This window comes from Pinus tabuliformis, chromosome X (assembly GCF_031772625.1).
Source record: "Pinus tabuliformis cultivar Carrire ecotype Pingquan chromosome X, CPIR1, whole genome shotgun sequence".
Taxonomy (NCBI): Eukaryota; Viridiplantae; Streptophyta; class Pinopsida; order Pinales; family Pinaceae; genus Pinus; species Pinus tabuliformis.
This window is the reverse complement of record NC_142308.1, coordinates 111093791-111112674: the sequence shown is the minus strand read 5'-3', so window position 1 is coordinate 111112674 and position 18884 is coordinate 111093791. Positions and strand designations below refer to the sequence as shown.

General features: G+C 32.2%; 1 protein-coding gene across 1 annotated transcript; it reads left to right on the top strand.

Annotated features, from left to right (window-relative positions):
• Nucleotides 1–1252: 1252 nt before the first annotated feature.
• On the top strand, nucleotides 1253–2561 carry LOC149138668 (cyclin-B2-4-like). Its single transcript, XM_089450452.1, has 4 exons — nucleotides 1253–1408; nucleotides 1965–2132; nucleotides 2278–2337; nucleotides 2475–2561. Exons 1-4 carry the CDS (start codon nucleotides 1253–1255, stop codon nucleotides 2559–2561), a joined length of 471 nt encoding a protein of 156 aa, XP_089306578.1.
• The last annotated feature ends 16323 nt before the right edge of the window (nucleotides 2562–18884 follow it).

The following is an 18884-nucleotide window of genomic DNA, read 5'->3' as shown; positions in this document are numbered from 1 at the left end:
CCATGCTTCAAAACCTAATGGGGGTGATGAGATCAAGCTAGAGTAAGCATGATTTTTCATTCCTAGAACATATGTATTTTTTTTTAATTTGCAAAACCCTTATGTAGTACTCATGTTTTATCAGCACATAGTGGAAACTTCAGTTTTATAAAGAAGTTTTGATTGTGAGTTTAGCCTCTCTGGTCAAGCATTTTTCTCTAGCCATATTCTTATTCAAGCATTTTAAACCCTCTTCTAGTGGGGGCTGATGAAGAAAAATGTTGTATGTGATGCTTTGGGTGTGTAATTCTATGTCCACAGGAAATCTAGGAAGCAGAATCAGCTTGCTGATAAGAAAATGCCAAGGTAGATTCAACTTCCCAATCTGATGCTCTGGTCTTTTGCAGATATTTTGGGGTTCTTACCAATTAGAGTTAACAATTAGAATTGGGTGTGTAGGAGGTTTGGTGTCGATGTCAAGAATATGAGTGCTACAACAAAGTCATCGTCCATGGTATGTACATCATCCATGGTTGTATAAATTGTTTGTGATTAAACAATTATCTAATTTATTTATCATATATCAATCCCCAGATGTTAGTATGTAGCATGAGGTGAATGATTTGAGTTCACTACTACTGAGATTTATATGTTGGTCTCTGTTTCAAATCGGTAACTGCATGTGGATATATTGAGGTCAATAACAGGGCTCTTTGCTTGCTTGTTTAGTTGGGATGGTTTCAGTTTTAGGAAAACTACCCAGGATTTCGAATGTTGAGGTCTCAAGTAATGATCCATCAAGTTCAAGGATACAACGCACGACTTCTACTACTGTCTCTCTAATAAAAACATTTCAGCTTCAGGGAGGTCTTCTACTACTGGCCTCTTAGGTAAACACGCTTCAGCTTCAGGGAGGCCTTCTACTACTGGCCTCTCTAGCAAATGTACTTTAGCTTCAAGGAGACCACCAAGGCCTTCAAATGTTGACATCTCATTAAAAGCTGCTTCAAATGCATCCAAGTCTAGGTTCTGCCCACCTGTAGCTAAAGGTGTCTCAAGAAGAATGCCAATGACTGATGCATCAAAAAGGAAGATAAGACTTCCATGATATTTTACATCAACACTGACTGCCAGAAGTGAGGTTAGGAGCATTTGGTCCACTGCTCTTATTTTAGAATGTGTAGATGGTACTTTTTATTCACAGAGTTTTACTTTGTTCTTTTGCAAAAGCAAGTGAAGGGTTTATCTAATCCATAGCTCCAATTTCCATCCAATGGTTTCTATTAAACAACTTGCATCTAGAGCCATTGAGCGGGATGTCATGGAAGAGGAAGGGGACTTGCCCAACATTGACGAAGAAGATAATGAAAATAAACTTGCTGTAGTTGAATATGTTCAAGACATTTACCATTTCTATTGGTATACAGAGGTATGTCCCTTTTGTCATGGGAGCCTTGCAAACTGTTTTTGTTCTATTCGAAATAACAACATCTTGTATTGGAAGAATACACTTCATTTAAACAATTTAATTAGACACTAGACTTTCACTGCATATAGTATGCAGTGATTACATGTGAGTAGCGTGTGTCTGTGCCATACATGAATATCTCCACTGGAGAATTAAAGTGCCCACTTAAGCATCATGGAAGGTTATAATTTATGAATGAGGACATTAGGTCAAGAATTGATGCAAGCCTTGATCCATGTCTATAGTTTAGATTCAACTCTGAATAAATAGCTGTATGTCTAATTTGTTTCTATTTTGGTCTTCTGTGTTTGTTGTATTGCAGGCATGCAACAATCTATAATCAAACTACATGTCAAGCCAAGTTGATGTCAACCAGAAGATGCGAGAAATACTTATTGACTAACTGATTGATGTACTTTATTAATACATATTGATATCTATTTGTTTCTGTAATAATAATATTTTTTTTGTACCTTTCCGTTGATGATTTTCTAACATAAACAATTTGCACTTATAGGTGCATCTAAAATTTGACTTAATGGATGAGAAATGTTTTCTCATGATTAACCTGATTGATAGATTTCTTTCTGTGGTGTACACTATTACGAGAAATGATATTCGACTAGTGGGGTTGAATGCCATGCTAGTTGTTGCCAAATATGAAGAAATTTGGGCTCCCAAGATGGTAAACAATGACAAGAGGGAAAGTTCGTTGTTACGCTGAAATTTGTATTGATTTGTTTTGACTAAAAACTTGTTTCATGTGCCCTTGATTTAGCATCTAGAATAAGGCTTCACATTCTAACTCATTTTCCTTAAGGGCTTTACAGGTTAAGGAACTTATTACAATCTCAAACAATGTTTACACACGTCATGAATTTCTCTCCATGGTGAGATTTTGTTTTCTCACATTATTATGTCATACTTGTCTCCCATATTTCAAGCTTTATATTTCCAATTGTTCAAATAATTCATATTTGGAATTGTTATCTTTGCTCATGTTTATGGTATCTTTCATTTTCTTCAGGAGAAATTGATGCTCAAAAAATTAAGATTAAATTTGGTTGTACCAACTCCCTTTGTTTTCATGAAAAGGTTTCTGAAGGCTGCTTAGGCTCATAAACAGGTATTCTACTTTGCTTGAAATTTTGATGAATATTCAAATGGCATTGAGCCTCACTTACGTTATGAAATGCATTGTATTTTCGATGTGTTGCATTATATTTTGTTCTAACTGTAAGCTTCCACAAATGGGATCTTTATAAATTTAATGCTCTTTTGGGTTTTTTTCCATGGATCAGCTTGAGAAGCTGGCATTCTATCTTCTTGAACTATGCCTGGTTGAGTGTGAAGCATTGAAATGGAAACCATCTATGCTAGTAGCCTCAGCTATATACATGGCACAAGACTTCTTGCAAAGGATGCCAACTTGGACAAGACTACTTCAGAAACATGCACACTATAGAGAATCATAACTCAATTAAATCTTGAATCAGAACTCAAGTAAAGTCATCGGCTCATTGGTTTACCATATTTCTTCATGGAACTGACAAGAAAGCTTGTCTTGTGAATGATGAGAACGGATGTTAGAAGTCTTCTGCGTCACTCTTTATTTTGCAGGACAAATTTACATGATATATTGATTGGATATTATGTTTCAACCTGTGGGCTTAGATCAACTTTAGATAGTGTACATAATTGTATATGATGTACATGAGAGAACTACATATGGCTAGGGGCATGGCAGTTAACAATATACTGATTCAGTTGGATAGGTTCTTCAATTCTATTCTTGTTAGTATAGGAAAAGATTGTGGCAGAGAATTAGGTGCTCATTTTCATAACTCATAATGATAAGAAACTCCATGGTTTTGCAACTTTTTTAAAGCACAACCATCCCTTTGAGAGGAAAGCCACTCAACATGCTAAGCTATGTTTCAAACTATAAAATGACATACATTATAAGATAAGTTATATTCTGATTTTTATTCCAATTCGGGGATAAAATAGTTCGATATATAAAAGAGATGTTTTTCAGTTATGGTCTTTATCTGATTGTTTTCATTTTTTTAAGATCAACTTTGACTCTTTATTTTGAGACTATGTGGCCTAAGTATTCCATCTTCACTTTAACAAAAGGACAAATCAAAATAAATTATGGTTTCTGCCAAGATGGTCAATACTTGTTAATTGTGTTTAAAGTGTTCTTTTCATGATTTGCTACAGATGAGAAAATAATCAAAGTGTATAAATAAATTTTTTTTAAGATATGGTTGGAAAAGGCCATTCATGATTGCTTAGAATTAAGAACTTTGGTTAAACTGAATGAAATTACCCTTGAATTTGTAATGTCCTTCATGAGTACTAAATATTGTTTTGCAAAATCCAGTTGTACTGTGAGTTGATAATTCCTTTATCTAAGGTCTAATTTTGAGAAATATTTGGTTTCATGAAGTTTATTCAGCATTTTGTTTATGACTGGAATGGGAAATTTGTTTTTATTATTATCTTAATCTTTGGTAATCTGAAATAATTTTTTTTTGGTACTAGAACCAATGTATCAGGGCTTTTCCTTTTTATTAAGAACTCTGCATCTCAAAAGATCCCAAATTAAACTTTCTATCTCTATTTTATGGTAATGTTGATCTTTTTATTGCTTAACATTGATAGTACTTTCTAGTGGCAACTCCATGGGTAGGTCTTGTACTAGTTTAGTTCTATTATCTCCAAATGCATGGAACATAGGATTTCCATTTGACAAAATCAAATGTCAGCTTGAGAAGCTAGCATTCTATCTTCTTGAACGATGCCTGGTTGAGTATGAAGCATTGAAATGGAAACCATCTATGTTGGCAGCCTTAGCTATATACATGGCACAACACATCCTGCAAAGGATGCCAGCTTGGACAAGATTGCTTCAGTAACATGTACACTATAGGGAATCACAACTCAAGTAAATCTTGAATGCCCATTGTCTTTTACATCCTAGTATTTCCTACTTGATTTTATTCAAGTACAGGGTCTGTACATGGATCAGTGTTCTTAAGCAATCTTATTACAGACAACATCCTTAAGTTCTTCTACAAACAAAATATAAAGCCTCTTACAAATATCATTTCATTTTCAATGGAGCCCACATTGGCCAATGCTAGATCTCGGAGCTTAGGAATTTACTTAAAAGCCAAAAGTTGAAAAGCTTGTAGCTGAGCGCAATGAGCGAGCAAAACATAATCATCACTAAGTTGAGTGCCAACATGGTCATCTATCTATGCATGTTTTGCAACTGTTGCAAATTTCCAAGTAGGTGTTAGTTGCTTTCCTCTTACAAATTGTCGAGAGCCATCATCCTTAATGTGAAAACAAAAGGAATCACAACCCCTTCTCTCTATTTTGGCTAGTACACATATAGGAAGGCTTGGAGGTGCATCTTCTGCAATACTCTATAAAAGAGTACCAATGGCAACTTTCGCAGCAAAAATTTTAATAAGCTGCATAAAATCACTATTGCCTCTTACAGTTGCTTTATCATTATGTAGATCACCTCTAGTTTTATCTTCACCAGTAGTTTCATCATCCTTCTCTTTATTGACATCCTAGATTAACTGCTCAAAAACCCCTGAGATTATATCCGTGTTTGCTTGTTCTGGAGTCACAACTTTCAACGCCTTGAATTTTAGGCCAGGCATCCCAACTTTAATAAATTTAAGAACTCATCTCAATCCCTCATCTCCCACATTTGCATCATCATTTTTCTATGTGTCAGTATCTGAGTCTTCAGTAGCTTTAGGTGATACTGAAAAGGAATCATCTACATATTGTCCATTCTGCTGCAAGTAGACCACCTGCTCCTTGTATTTTTGATCATTGTCTTTTGTTACGAAAATTTGAAACAAAGGAATTCCTAGAGCTCTTACAACAAGCTTCCTTGCAGTGTAATTCTTGGCAACATATCTCTCATGTTGAGAATCAATATGGACAGTTCTTCCATATGGATCATTTTCACCCTCTACCAAACCAACCCACCATCCAACCTCATGTTTAATCATTCCTTGTAAACCTATAGTATAATGATCATGTGATGGCACTAGTATAGGATCTGAAGTGCATGAATAGTTCCCTGAAACAAAATTAGCCCAATTTGAAGAAGTGGAATGTTGCTCAATAATGTGTACTTCCTGTATTTAGCCTCCTATTTCCTTTGAATCCGGATGAAATCTTCCTTTCACCATATAATTTCTTCACAACACCTCGAATCAAGTTCAGAAGCCCAAAATTGTGGAAACGACAGAGCCCACCCAACGCAAGATTTTGATTGGGTTGCAGTTAATAGGACAAACAAAACCATGAGCGGTGGAAAGAATCAATGGTATCTTTGATGATATATGCTGTGATTTGGAGTGTGGCTGAGAAATAGTAGACTTGGGAGATAATTGGAGATTTTCAAATCATCATAATAATAATCCTATATAAAATCCTAAAATAAACTGCAACTTTAAATGCCAAAACAAAAATTTCCCATATAAATAAATTTTTAATAAAAATCTGTATGTGATAACAGGTCTGAGGTAAGATTTTAGGGCCGTAGGTGCAATGTTGCATGGAGGACTGTTTGAGGGCCAACAGGCCTATTGTAGGGCCTTCTCTTCAAGTTGATGTGCATAGAGACTAGTGCAGGTGGATAAAAGGGTGTTAACCCTTGAACAAAGTTTGGAGCTCTTGTTGTAGGAAACTGTGGGCTGTAGGGTGCCTTGTGTAGGTTTCCAAAGACTAAAACAGTGAGTGGGAAGGCCTAGAAGGGACAACAAAAGAGATTTGATTGTGTGGATAAGGGTAACACAGATTATTTTCAATTTCTGGCAAACATTTTCTCATATCATTTCATCCTTGGACATTTAAGCTCATCTTGCGAAAACCTTCGTTCAAATAATCGTTATATAAAATCTTGGAAGTTTGATCCCATGCTTCTCAACTGGTTTTCGAATTTGAAAGTCCCATATCATGCTTTTCAACTAATTTTGGTATTATAGATGTTTTCTCTGGTAGAATTGTGTACATGGATGTTCTCTGACAGAATTGTGTACATGGATGTTCTCTGGCAGATCTTGTTTGTAAATTTGATCTTGCATAGGTCACTTTGTTATAGGGCGATAAGGCTCTTGGTTCTTGGTGTTCAAGACATTACTTTAATAATTTTTAGCCTAAATTTTCAAGTGATTCTCTGATTATAGAAATGCTAGGGTCATTCCTATTTCAAGGAAGTGATATTAGTTCTTAATATTGTTTCCAGGGTTGTTTCTATTTCCTATATGATGTTACTTCCAATGTAATCGCTCATTATGTAAAAGAAAACTTAAGGAGAAATCCACTATATCTAGTTTGAGTGGGCCTAATGGTTATGAGGATGTTTTTCCTCCTAAGAGGTCACAGGTTCAAAACTAGAGGGGGTAGAGTATGTATGCCTTCATTGACTTAGCAGTCAAATCATTATGTGGAGGTGGATCCCTTGTCCCACAAGTAAGGGGGTCTCATACACCAATGTGTTGTTTGGCTTGGCTGTGACCTTAAAATTGGATAATTAAAATATCCTCTAGAAATTTTAGAATTGTATTTCAAAGGTATGAGAGTGCAAGGAAGCCTTGTCTTTAGTGAGGTGCATGATAAGGTAATGCTTTCCTTCAACATGTAGAAAATCTTGTAGACGTTTGGAGGTTTATTTTGGAATACACCATTTTTTTGAGCTAGCCAAATGGAGAAGATCACCTATACAACCAAAATTTTGTCTTATGTTCCAGTTGTAGTCCATTCATTTAATGCCTTTGTGTTATCTCCAATCCATTGTTTCATTTTACATAGTCTATGAGTGATATCCCATATATCATTGGTGAGATGATAGTGAATCAAAAGGTGATTTCATGCTTTCGCGTTATTCCCTTTAGAGTGCATGTGTTGGGACTTGTCCATTCTCTTCTTCTAAGCATGTGTAGGTTGGGATTACACCCTTGATTTGAGATTTGGGGCCCCAACCTTGGTTGTATATAGTTGTCTTGCATCTAGAGGGTCTAGACTTGTGCTTGAACACCTTATTTGTTGCAAACCTATTCATAAAGATTCATCAATTGATTTTTCATCATTATATAGATCAATATATATGTTATTTTATATACATGCACATAATCAATCTTCCTAAAACATGGTTGATCTTTGTGTGCCTTAGACCATTAAATGCCACAAATGATAGTGAGATGTGCTTGAGTGTGGATTAAGTAATTTCATTGTGGGAGAACTAATATGCATTTACAATGTATATCAAAAGAAGAAAGGTGCATTGTAGAATGTATGTGGGGTCATAAGAAAGGCATCATGTCACTATACCAAAGATATAAAAATAAAAGGGTATAAAAAATGTGAATAAAAAAATGGATACATACAATATTTAGTGAAAATAGGGGGTTTTATAAATTGGGAAGGTTGTAGAAAACTAATAAACAAATAATAACACACTCACACTCATAAAATAAATATTAGACATATATAGAGCAAACATGGCGGAAAATGCCTCATCCTTACAACATTCCTCACATTCTCATTATTAATCAATCCAATGTACAAAGAATGATAATAGTACAAATAAATACATGATGAAGTTGGTCTCAAGATAGTACGTCTATCTTAGACACTATGTTTGAGAAAATATCTCAACAACACACTAATCTAGGAGCCTAACTAGTTGGAGAGAATCTCTCAACCAACTAAGCCTAAATTGACTCCTAACCATAAGGAACAAACTCAATCTAAAAAGGTAGGATTAAATCCTAACTTTCATAATTTTAATTAATTTAATTATTTGGACTTAGAATTATTTTTAATGTGAGTGAGACTAACATTCCTCCCTCAATGATAAGTCCAAATTACGAACCAGGAACTCTCTTCCAAGTTCTCAAGTTGATCCTAAAAAAACATTGCCTGAAAAACTGCCAAAGCTGGATGCTGAAGAAACTGCAATATGAAGAGACCATGAGTTAGCTGCATGTCTGATTCATCTCTGAATGTCTCTTGACAACTCCATCACGTGCCAAGCTGCAAAAGGATCCATCTTTCTGTTGAAGCCTCGAAAATCATTGCTACAACATGGGGGATGACCACCCGGTCCGGACCTTAAAGCAGCGCCTTTTCCCTTTAGAATGGTGGTTCTGACTGGTTCAACTAGGTCCAGTTACCTTCTCTTAATCTCCAATGGCTTTAAAATATGACTTTCATTCACCAATGAAGAAGAGACATCAGATCGACGCTCTTGTTGATCAGGGAAGAAAGTGATCTTTAAGCTGATTTAGGGCTCAACCAAGCCACAACTAAAGTTTGCTTCTTTGGGAAGAAGACTTAAAAGAATGTAGAAATTAATCTAAATGCAAACTTATTCTAAGATGCAAGCAAAAGAAACTATTTTAATCCTATCTCAATTAGGCAGATATAGATCTAACCCAATCAAGAGTAAGATATTTAAAGTAGTGAGATTTAAATATGTCTGGCTTATAATGAATATCAAGCTAACGAAGTAGTTCAATTAACTGACATTATGAATACCAAATACATCCTATTTAGAAAACTCTCAACTGAAATAATCAATCAACAACACTCAGGGAAAAGTTCGCAGAATGATTTTGATCATTTAATCAGTAACTTGAATTATTAAACAATAATATGCGGAGAAAGTGCTCAACATATCACTATTTATTAAACCCGTATTAAAAGATAGATTTATGAGTAAATAGTTACTTAAAAATTAGAATTCAGCCCATAAGAGCAAAGATAAATAATAACATAAAGTAGAGAAAAATTACCCATACCAACAAAAGTGCACAAATATGTAAGTAAATTGACACAATTATGTCATCATAAAATGAAACTAGCATTTAAAACAATAGTATTCGAAATACCAATTTATTGAATCCATTTCTCCAGCTCCGGTCTCTAATAGTCCTTTACAATGTCTGAGTTTTTGCTTTCAAAACCAGAGCTACAATAGTGCAAACTCTGTTTATTATACATAACTCAAAATGTAAAAGAAAAACTTCAATAATCCCCAGATCCGAGATTTCACTCCTGCCACCTACAACTCTAAATCCTTATCACAAAAGTGCTTTTAGAATTCCAGAATTGCAAAGGAGAGTAGCCCTTTTTACATTCTGCAATCTGTTATTTATAATATTTCCAAATGTATTTTTGAGAGGAAAGTTTGTTGAAGAAAAAGCTGTCCAATCAATTTTATTTGCTCAAAATTCCCATTTTTAATTGCTGGAGCATTCTCATTGATTGAGATCTTTTTCTCCATATCTCTTTTACTGTTTTCCTGAAAAAAAGAAATCAAAATAAATTAAGATGCAATAATAAAATCAAAATGCCATTTCTGGCATTAAAACAAATCCAATTAAATGCAATTAATTAAATAATTGAAAATAAAATATAAGTTTTCTATTGATGCCTGAGATGGTTTAATTGGCCAAGGATATCATTGACGAATGAATCTGCATTCAGAAGAGGCTTGGACAAATGAAAATGCAGAAAATAAAACTCAGAAAATTGATTTTGTTTTAAAAATTCCAAGCTTGATCTTCTGCTTGATTTTCAACTTAATAAATGACCAAATCTGTTAGTGAAACCTCTTTAAAAATATTCTCCTTGATTTTTTCTTTCCAATGAGCCGTCTTGGGCCTCATTTGGCCAAGTATAACTGAATCTATGAGCTTCCAAAGTTGATGGGTCAAATCTGGCATAATTCTGGAAATTCTGTTGCTGAGCTAAAAAATCAAAATTTTAATTAAATTCTAATCCTAAATTAGATTTTAATTATCTAATAATTAATTCTAATTTAATGATTAATCATAAACTAAACTAATTATTTAATAAACTATTTATTAATTAATATTAACCTAACTAACTAATACACAATTAACTATTTAATATTAATTTAATTAATAATTAATTTTAATTTAAATAAATTAATTATATCTTATATATTAATTAATTCAATTAATTTTAAAATCTAATATTAAATCTTTAATATTTAAATTAATATCTAAACCATTTTAATGTACGTATGTTTGAATTCAATTTATAAAATCGAATTTCCCTAACCTTATGTGAATAAGCTTTGACTCTTTAAAACAATAAAAAGGACTTTGTTGAATAACCAGAATCGCACATCACCAAAAAAATATATCGGAGTTTTTAAGATGTGCATGTTATGAAAATTGTGATGGACCCGATATTGCGACATGCGATCAAGTGATTGCTAATGGACCCAATATTTTTATGAAATATTTGATATATTTTATTATTATTATTATTTTTTTAAATTTGAGTTTCATGATATTTATTATTTGGTTAAATTATGGGATTATTTAAAACATAATTTGTCTATCTAAACTACAATGACTTTGATAAAAATAAAAATAAAATAAACTACAGTCATTTTGACATTCTGGATTTTCGAGATTAGTCATTTATTTGAAAATTTGAGTAAATCACTGAAATCCCAATGCTTCGTGATTTGGTTGTATAAGTAAAAAATGAAAAATGTTAGTGATAATTAACTAGAGGTTAATATTTAAAATAAATGCATTATTAAACTAATTTAATTACAAAAATGGAATATTGTACATTTTATGCATTTTTAACCCAGGTGACATAAATGATTAGACTTCAAAATAGTGTCATTTACAAACTAGTTGACCAAATGAGGTAAAACAAGAATCAATGGAAAGCTTATAAAAAATCGATTTAACAAAACAATCAAAACAAGAATCTAAAGAAAATGAAAAATTAACAAAATCGTAGGATAATTAGCATAATAAAAATCTTAAAAGGCGTTTAGCCAAAATTTTTATAGAAAGGGTCCCCATTATTTGAAGTGAACAAGTAAAAAATGGGGGGGTTGTGTTTTACCACGACAATGATGACACATGGAAGAAAAACCAGTTATCTCTATTTGATATTAATGATATTTTCCTAAAATTAAAGTAAAAATAATTAAAGAAGAGAGAATTATTTTTTAAATGTTTGACTAGGTTCATTAGTCTGAATAAAAACAAGAATCATCTTACTGTAATTTTTCTTAAAATTCCTCGTAAATTAAAATATTTCAAAACTTTATATCAGTCCTTAGTTAGTTGTAGAAATAAAGCACGGGTCACTTTACAGCTTCGTTTTTAAAATATACTCATTTGTCACAGGTAGAGCCATTGCTGCTAGTGAACATCTATAGTCTCGATAGGGTTACCTTTTAATCATCAATGATTCAGAATCCCATCTATTTAATAATTATTGATCTAGAGATAAATCCATTTATATATGTTTATTTTTTTTTTATTTTTTTTAGTTCTTAAAAGCCATGGTCCTAGTTTGGTAGCCAAAAAGTTGACAATTTCATTCACTAGTTATAATTGGACTGAACAAGCTGGCTCATGATGAGACCCTTGTCTTATAATTGTTTGCAATCATAAGACATTACCTTGGTTTGTTTAGTAGTGTTGGTAATGTTAGCCTATTTTTCCCCTATGATCAAGGCAAGTAGGCTCATGATAATACCTCTTATCTTCTAAGTTTAAATATATTTTTGAATTACACTTTAGAAAAATAAGACTCTTTGAGACAGGGAGAATCATTGACTCCTTAAGAGTTAAGAATGACAATTTTAAAGTTAAAGGTGCTTTGCTGTAAAGTGTCTTTACTTGGTTAAAAATAACTTTTCTTAACTGATAATAGAACTTTGAAAGATCTTAATAAAATATTGAAATCTCAAAATGATTACAATTTTGATGAAAAAGAATTTTTTCAGATTTTATGATACTTTGTCAACTTCTCTTGATTGGTAATCTCTTCCTTAAGTATGTCTACCTTTATAATAAGAAAAACAAACTTTATTAAGAGATTTTAAGAAAAATCTAATAGGTGACTATTAACAATTTTTTCCTATGTATGCCGACCATTGTTAGGTAACAAGAAGGCCTTCCATATAAATCATGGCAGAGTCACCAAAATTAAAACTGAAAACCAAAGGAAAATAATTCTTAAGCTAAAGTGAGAAAAGAAATCAACAAACAAAAATAAAAATGAAGAAATTTAAAAGTGGAAAGGAAAATCCAAGTTTTTGAAAGATAAACTCTAACAAGAATGTTTATACCAATGTCTCAACAAAATGAAGTAAAGGAAAATAATCATGTAATCATTCCTTCTTATGTTGAGATTTAGATAAATTTTACCTTGCAGGGTTGTAAGCATTTTAGGCTTCAGATAATAGTGATGATAAAATTCAGCCATAATGAAAACTTTCTATCTGATGTCAATCTTCTTGTTTCAAAGCATCATCTTAATCATTTTCTAATAAAAGGAATGCTTTAAAGAAACAGATTAAAGGTTCAGAAACTTCCTAGTGTAGCTGTTTCAATAAAGATTATCGCTGCTTCTCATAAGCGAACCAAGAAAAGAGTATAGGACTTCGAAAATATGATCTGGTGGATGATTAAAAGCTTTTATGAAGAGCTGCAAAACAGATTTATATATCAATAGAATTTAAAAACAAAACTGAAACTAAAGTAACGAAATGGAAATTAATGAAAGTGGGTACATGAATCTTACCATTGGATGATTGCATTTGATCTTACCTGAAAGGTATCAATTTCTCCAATACTAGCTGACTTCTTCTTTTAGTTAACATTAAAACATGAAGTCAAACTAACCAAAATCTTATAACCCAAAATAATTATTTATTTTATTTAAACTAAAGCAAGTCGTAAAATGTAAAAAAGGGAATGCTTTGTGTTCAGGGGAATCAAAATTAAAACGAATGCATCAGAAATGAGAATGAGAATTTGCAGTAATGAATGTTCTCAAAATATTATAAGTTTCATATAAATTCCATGATTTTTTTTATAAATTGTCTAGAATTAAGACCAAATCCAAAATAATGAAATTCAAATGCGAAGATAGAGAGGTCTTGAATTTCATATTTAATTAAGAAATTATATATTTAAAACTGAAATATATGAGAAATCAAAATAATTTAAATATGCTGCAAATTTGTCATCAATTGCTTTAATACCATAGTGGTTACCTAAGATTGCTTTTAAAATAACACAACGCCTTATCAGATGATTCACATTGCATGTTTCTTCATCATGTTTAAAGTTAAATCTGCAAAATTTCACCTTTGCTGATATGCCATATATTGATTAAATGTTAATGGCATAGAGGCATGCATTGGAGTCTATTGCATTGGAAGATGCAATGGCAAATTTGTGATATGAGAACACGCGATGAGAATATATGCGATGAGATGTAGCGATCACAATATTGAATAATTGTTATATCAAGGATCGGGGAATAGTCACATTGTGCTTTGTACTTTTGCACATCGCACATCGCACATTGCCGATTTCAGAATTGTGATATGATCATCAATAAAAATGCGATGAAGCGATTGCGATATCGGCATATCGGAATATTGGAAAGTAGTCATGTCAGAAATGCCAATATGATTTTTGCGATAGCCGCTATGCGATGGACGATTGGGCTCTTAGGTGGGACCGGCTTTGGACTTCAAAAGAAATCGGCGATCGGCAAACTTAAGTATAGGGTGTAAGATTCTTGATACGCCGATATGCGATGAAGAATGGATCCGATAGATTTATTATGAGAATTTAATATCATATCGGATCTGAGACATCGGTACTTTTAAAACTATTCCCCTACCATTATTGTGATTGAATGGACGCGATATTTCTTATGAACTTGATTTAAATTTCATATCGGGTCCAGAATTGTGTTGACATCGCAATATTGATGAAGTCAATTATCGGAGATCGGTGATTCAAGATAATGGAAGTATATTCAACTGAAAACCTCTGATATGCAAAATGCGATATGGCATTTTATGAGAGAATGAGTGAGGTAACACATCGGAGATTTTGCATCAACAATTTGTTATCAGAAAATGCTAAGAGCTACTTCCGATGAAATATTATGATACAAATGGTTGTGATATGGATGATGTGATATCAGAATGAAATAATTGACGAAGATGAGCGGGATGGGAATATTGTGAATATATATTCATTGTAGTATCAGCAATATCAAGTTGAAATGTTTCTGATATAAATCTTGCGATACTGTTTTAAATTTCTATTGGGATTTCTAATGAATGAAAGCAAAGTTAAAGAATTCTCAAATTCTAATGAACAACAAATAAAATTTCCCTGAACCTGTTGCAAATTTAAAATGGGTTTGCTGCTTACTTCAAGTTTCGAAAACAAATGAAATCCTTGTGAATCTTCAAATTCTTCCTTGGATTTATCAAAATTTTGACTTTGTTTAAAATCATCTCATTATTTATTCTAAATTAGAGTGGGCAATGAGGCTAAAGGAAATCAATTATTCATGTTCAAAAAATTTGAAATTCATAGAATTCATCAGAAACGAAAATGAGAATGTGCTCCCTTTTGAATTACAACAACAATTTATTACCTCTGCTCATTTTGAATTAATTTGAGAAAAATCTGTATTGTTATAGTGACTGTTCAATAATGCCTCTAGTAAATAAATATGTTGTGTATTGCAGCATCAAATAATAAACTAAAGATCAGAATGGGAAAAATCCACTCATTGTGAAAGAATATAATTACAGATTCAAATGTGTGCACATAGTAGCATGGACACCCTTACGCTTATTTTAACCAATTCCGAGGAAGATAACATGATCTTCATGTGATTATAGTAAAAAGTAAGACTGATTAATAATAATCAAGTTGGCATTAAGCTTGCGAGCTTAGACAATGATATTAGGAAGTTTTTGCATCATCAAACTTTTCAACATAACAATCTAAGAAGAAAATTTTAAAAAGAAATGCCGAAACAGAGCAAAGTGGCTTTGAAGTGATGTGTGCCAGGTGCATACTCAACTAAATTCTGTCAAGAAATTATTTGAAATAGGCAGAGATGTATTCATGGGTAGAGGTATTGCTGCAAAAAATTTTGTGATTTAAAAATGGGAATCAAGAATTAAAAATTTTCTGATGAGAGGAAAATATTTCACTGAAAATGTATATGATATGAGAAGGGTGATTGCTTTGTTTTATTTATATCTGCAAAACTGTTAAAAATAAATTAACTACATTAATTCTACTTCTATTCTAACCATATGCAGGAAAATGGCTAGGTATAGTCATATTTCCAGTGTAACCATTCTCTCATTTTAATTCCTGCATGTATGTACAATTCAAACATTAGTAATAGAAATACAAATCTAATTAAAATAAGAAAATTAAATCTGTAATCAGAATGTACAATTATTGTTAGCAACTTATTAACAATCACCTTCTTTTGAAATGTCTTTTCCAACTGAATTCCAATTGGATCACAAAAATCTGGACGGGTTTCCATTAAGGATTGGGAAATGTTCAAAAGAGAAGATGACAGGCCAGATTGGGGATATGAGCTTTTAAATTCAAAGCCCTGGAAAAAAATTGTTAGTGTTATGTACAAATGTTAGGCTATTAAGAATCTTCCTTGAAGGAAAAATTTCCAAATAGTTTTCAAATAGGCTAATGAAAAATGGATGGAAATCTGTCAAATAAAATGGAAAATCATTATTTGAATTGGATCGTTGGCGAGATTGTAAAAATACACTCTCTTGTTGACACTGTCTTTGAGAAGATAGAAGCTTTTGATAAAACATTAGCATTGATTGAAATTGAAATATTAATAGCTTTTGATGTTCATGATTATAATATGAAACTTCAATTTCCCAATAGGGCAATGCATCAATTGAGTGTTCACTATTAAAGTGTTCAATATGCCAGCGTAAAGTGTCAAAAAATATATCAGAAAATAAATCTAAATTTAAACAAAAAAAGTGAAAAAGAAAAAATAAAATGAAATCACTATTGGTACAACTAATGTTACAACACAATTGGGATTGTTTTGAAATAATTTTTTTCACAGGGATTGGTCAGAATTATGGAATTTGAGTAATTTCCAATTCCAACTTGTGATTTAGAAAGAGAATTATGATTATGAATAGGAATGAGAGCTTGATCATGATATGAATCATAAATTGGAATGTTTTCTTGAATAGTGAAATCATGAAGATAATTTGCTACTCTAGAATGAGGATTGGTTGGAATAATTTCTAAATTGAAACGTTCTTCATTCTCAGATGTTATTTGAATTTTAACATGAGGATTCTCTTGAGAAGAATAGAGATCAACATCTTCAATTTCAGAGTAATTATTATAAACGACTTCACAATATTCTCTAGAATTCCCTTTGATTTTGTCCAATATATCAAAACAAGGAGGAATGAAAATTTCATGTTCATTAATAGAAAAAGAATGATCAATAATTGTCTCTCTATCTTGATAAAAACTTACTGGTAATTCATTTAAATCACCCTCTTTATTTTCTTAAATATCTTTAATACCAAGAGGGGGGAAATTACAATCACTAAAAATATCAGGATAAAGGGAAAAATGTGAATCTGAAAGACTGCATTTAAAAATGCTTCTGTTTGAGAACTCTTGTACGTTCTGCTCACTATAAATTTCAAATTCTAGATCATTCTTTTGTGTACTCATGCTTTCTTGAAGAACACTGTTTTGCTGCTCTAATTTTGGCATTTGTTCATCATGGAAAAATTCAGAAATTTGTACAGCGGTTTGCATGCTATTATTTACTTTGATTGCTGCTTTCACTTCTTGATTTGCGATCTGATTTCTTGAATTTAATACAGAGTAATTTTTAGATTTTAAGGCAGCGCTTTCTCCAAAATTATTGCTGTTGTCTTCTTGCATTTGGATAGAAATATTTTCCAAGCTTTGTGAGACCACTTCATCATAATTTATTTGCACATCCATATTGGAATTCTCATTTATGTTAGAAGGGGATGAAACAAAACTTGAACTAATTTCATATGGATTGAGAATGGGAAGAAGAGAACAAATATATTTAAACCAATCTAGTGATTCTTCTTCTGTAGGTTTATCTTCGATTTTGAATCTTAAACAATTCAAATGAAATCGAATATTAAAATCTCTAACAGACTCATTTTCAAATCTTCGCAAATATTCAATTTCATTACATACCTATTCATAATCATAGCCGTCAAATTTGCAAATGAAAATTGTAACAAATTGATCCCAGCTGTGAATTGATGCAACTGGAAGAGTTCTACACTAGTTTCTGGCTTTTACCGCGAATGTGAGAGTAAAAATTCTGCATAAGATGCCTTCATCAATTCCTTGAAAATCATAATTTGAAACATTTTGAATAAATTGAAAGATATAATTAAAAGCAGCAGAATTTTTCTTACCATTAAACTTTACTTGAGACAAGAGTCTTACCACTTTTGGTGGAGTATTAGAAGATTCTTGTCCATGGATACAACTCCAAATTGGAAGTTTAAGAGGAGCCATCGTGATTAAATAAAACGTTAAAATTGAAAAGACACCAATAAACAACAAGTTTCAGGCCCTCCTTCTAGCGCCAAAATGTTCAAGCCTTGAAAATCGTTGCTACAACATGGGGGATGACCACCCAGTCCGGGCCTTAAAGCAGCTTATTTTCCGTTTGGAATGGTGGTTCCTACTGGTTCAATTAGGTCCAGTTACCTTCTCCCAATCTCCAATGGCTTTAAAATATGACTTTCATTCACCAATTGAGAAGAGAAATTAGATTGACCCTCTTGCTGATCAGGGAAGAAAGTGATCCTTAAGCTGATTTGGGGCTCAACCAAGCCACAACTAAAGTTTGTCTCTTTGGGAAGATGACTTAAAAAAATGTAGAAATTAATCTAAATACAAGCTTATTCTAAGATGTAAGCAAAAGAAACTATTCTAATCCTATCTCAATTAGGCAAATATAGATCTAATCCAACCAAGAGCAAAATATTTAAAGTATTGGGATTTAAATATGTCTGGCTTATAATGAATATCAAGCTAACGAAGTAGTTCAATTAACTGACATTATGAATACCAAACACGTCCTATTTAGGAACCTCTCAACTAAAATAACCAATCAACAACACTCAAAAAAAAGTTCACAGAATGATTTTGATCATTTAATCAGTGACTTGAATTATTAAACAATAATATGCAGAAGAAGTTCTCAACATATCACTATTTATTAAATCAGTATTAAAAGACAGATTTATGAGTAAATAGTTACTCAGAAATCAGAATTCAGCCCATAAGAGCAGAGATAAATAATAACATAAAATAGAGACAAATTACCCATACCGACAAAAGTGCACAAATATGTAAGTAAATTGACACAATTCTGTCATCATAAAATGAAACCAACATTTAAAACAATAGTATTCGAAATACCAATTTATTGAATCCATTTCTCCAGCTCCAGTCTCTAATAGTCCTTTACAATGCCTGAGCTT

Excerpts from the sequence above, each read along its gene's own strand:
- LOC149138668 (XM_089450452.1), top strand. The coding sequence starts at position 1,253 with ATGGTTTCTATTAAACAACTTGCATCTAGAGCCATTGAGCGGGATGTC. Across the intron at positions 1,409-1,964 it reads ATTTCTATTGGTATACAGAG|GTGCATCTAAAATTTGACTT; the intron begins GTATGTCCCTTT and ends TTGCACTTATAG. Across the intron at positions 2,338-2,474 it reads GTCATGAATTTCTCTCCATG|GAGAAATTGATGCTCAAAAA; the intron begins GTGAGATTTTGT and ends CATTTTCTTCAG.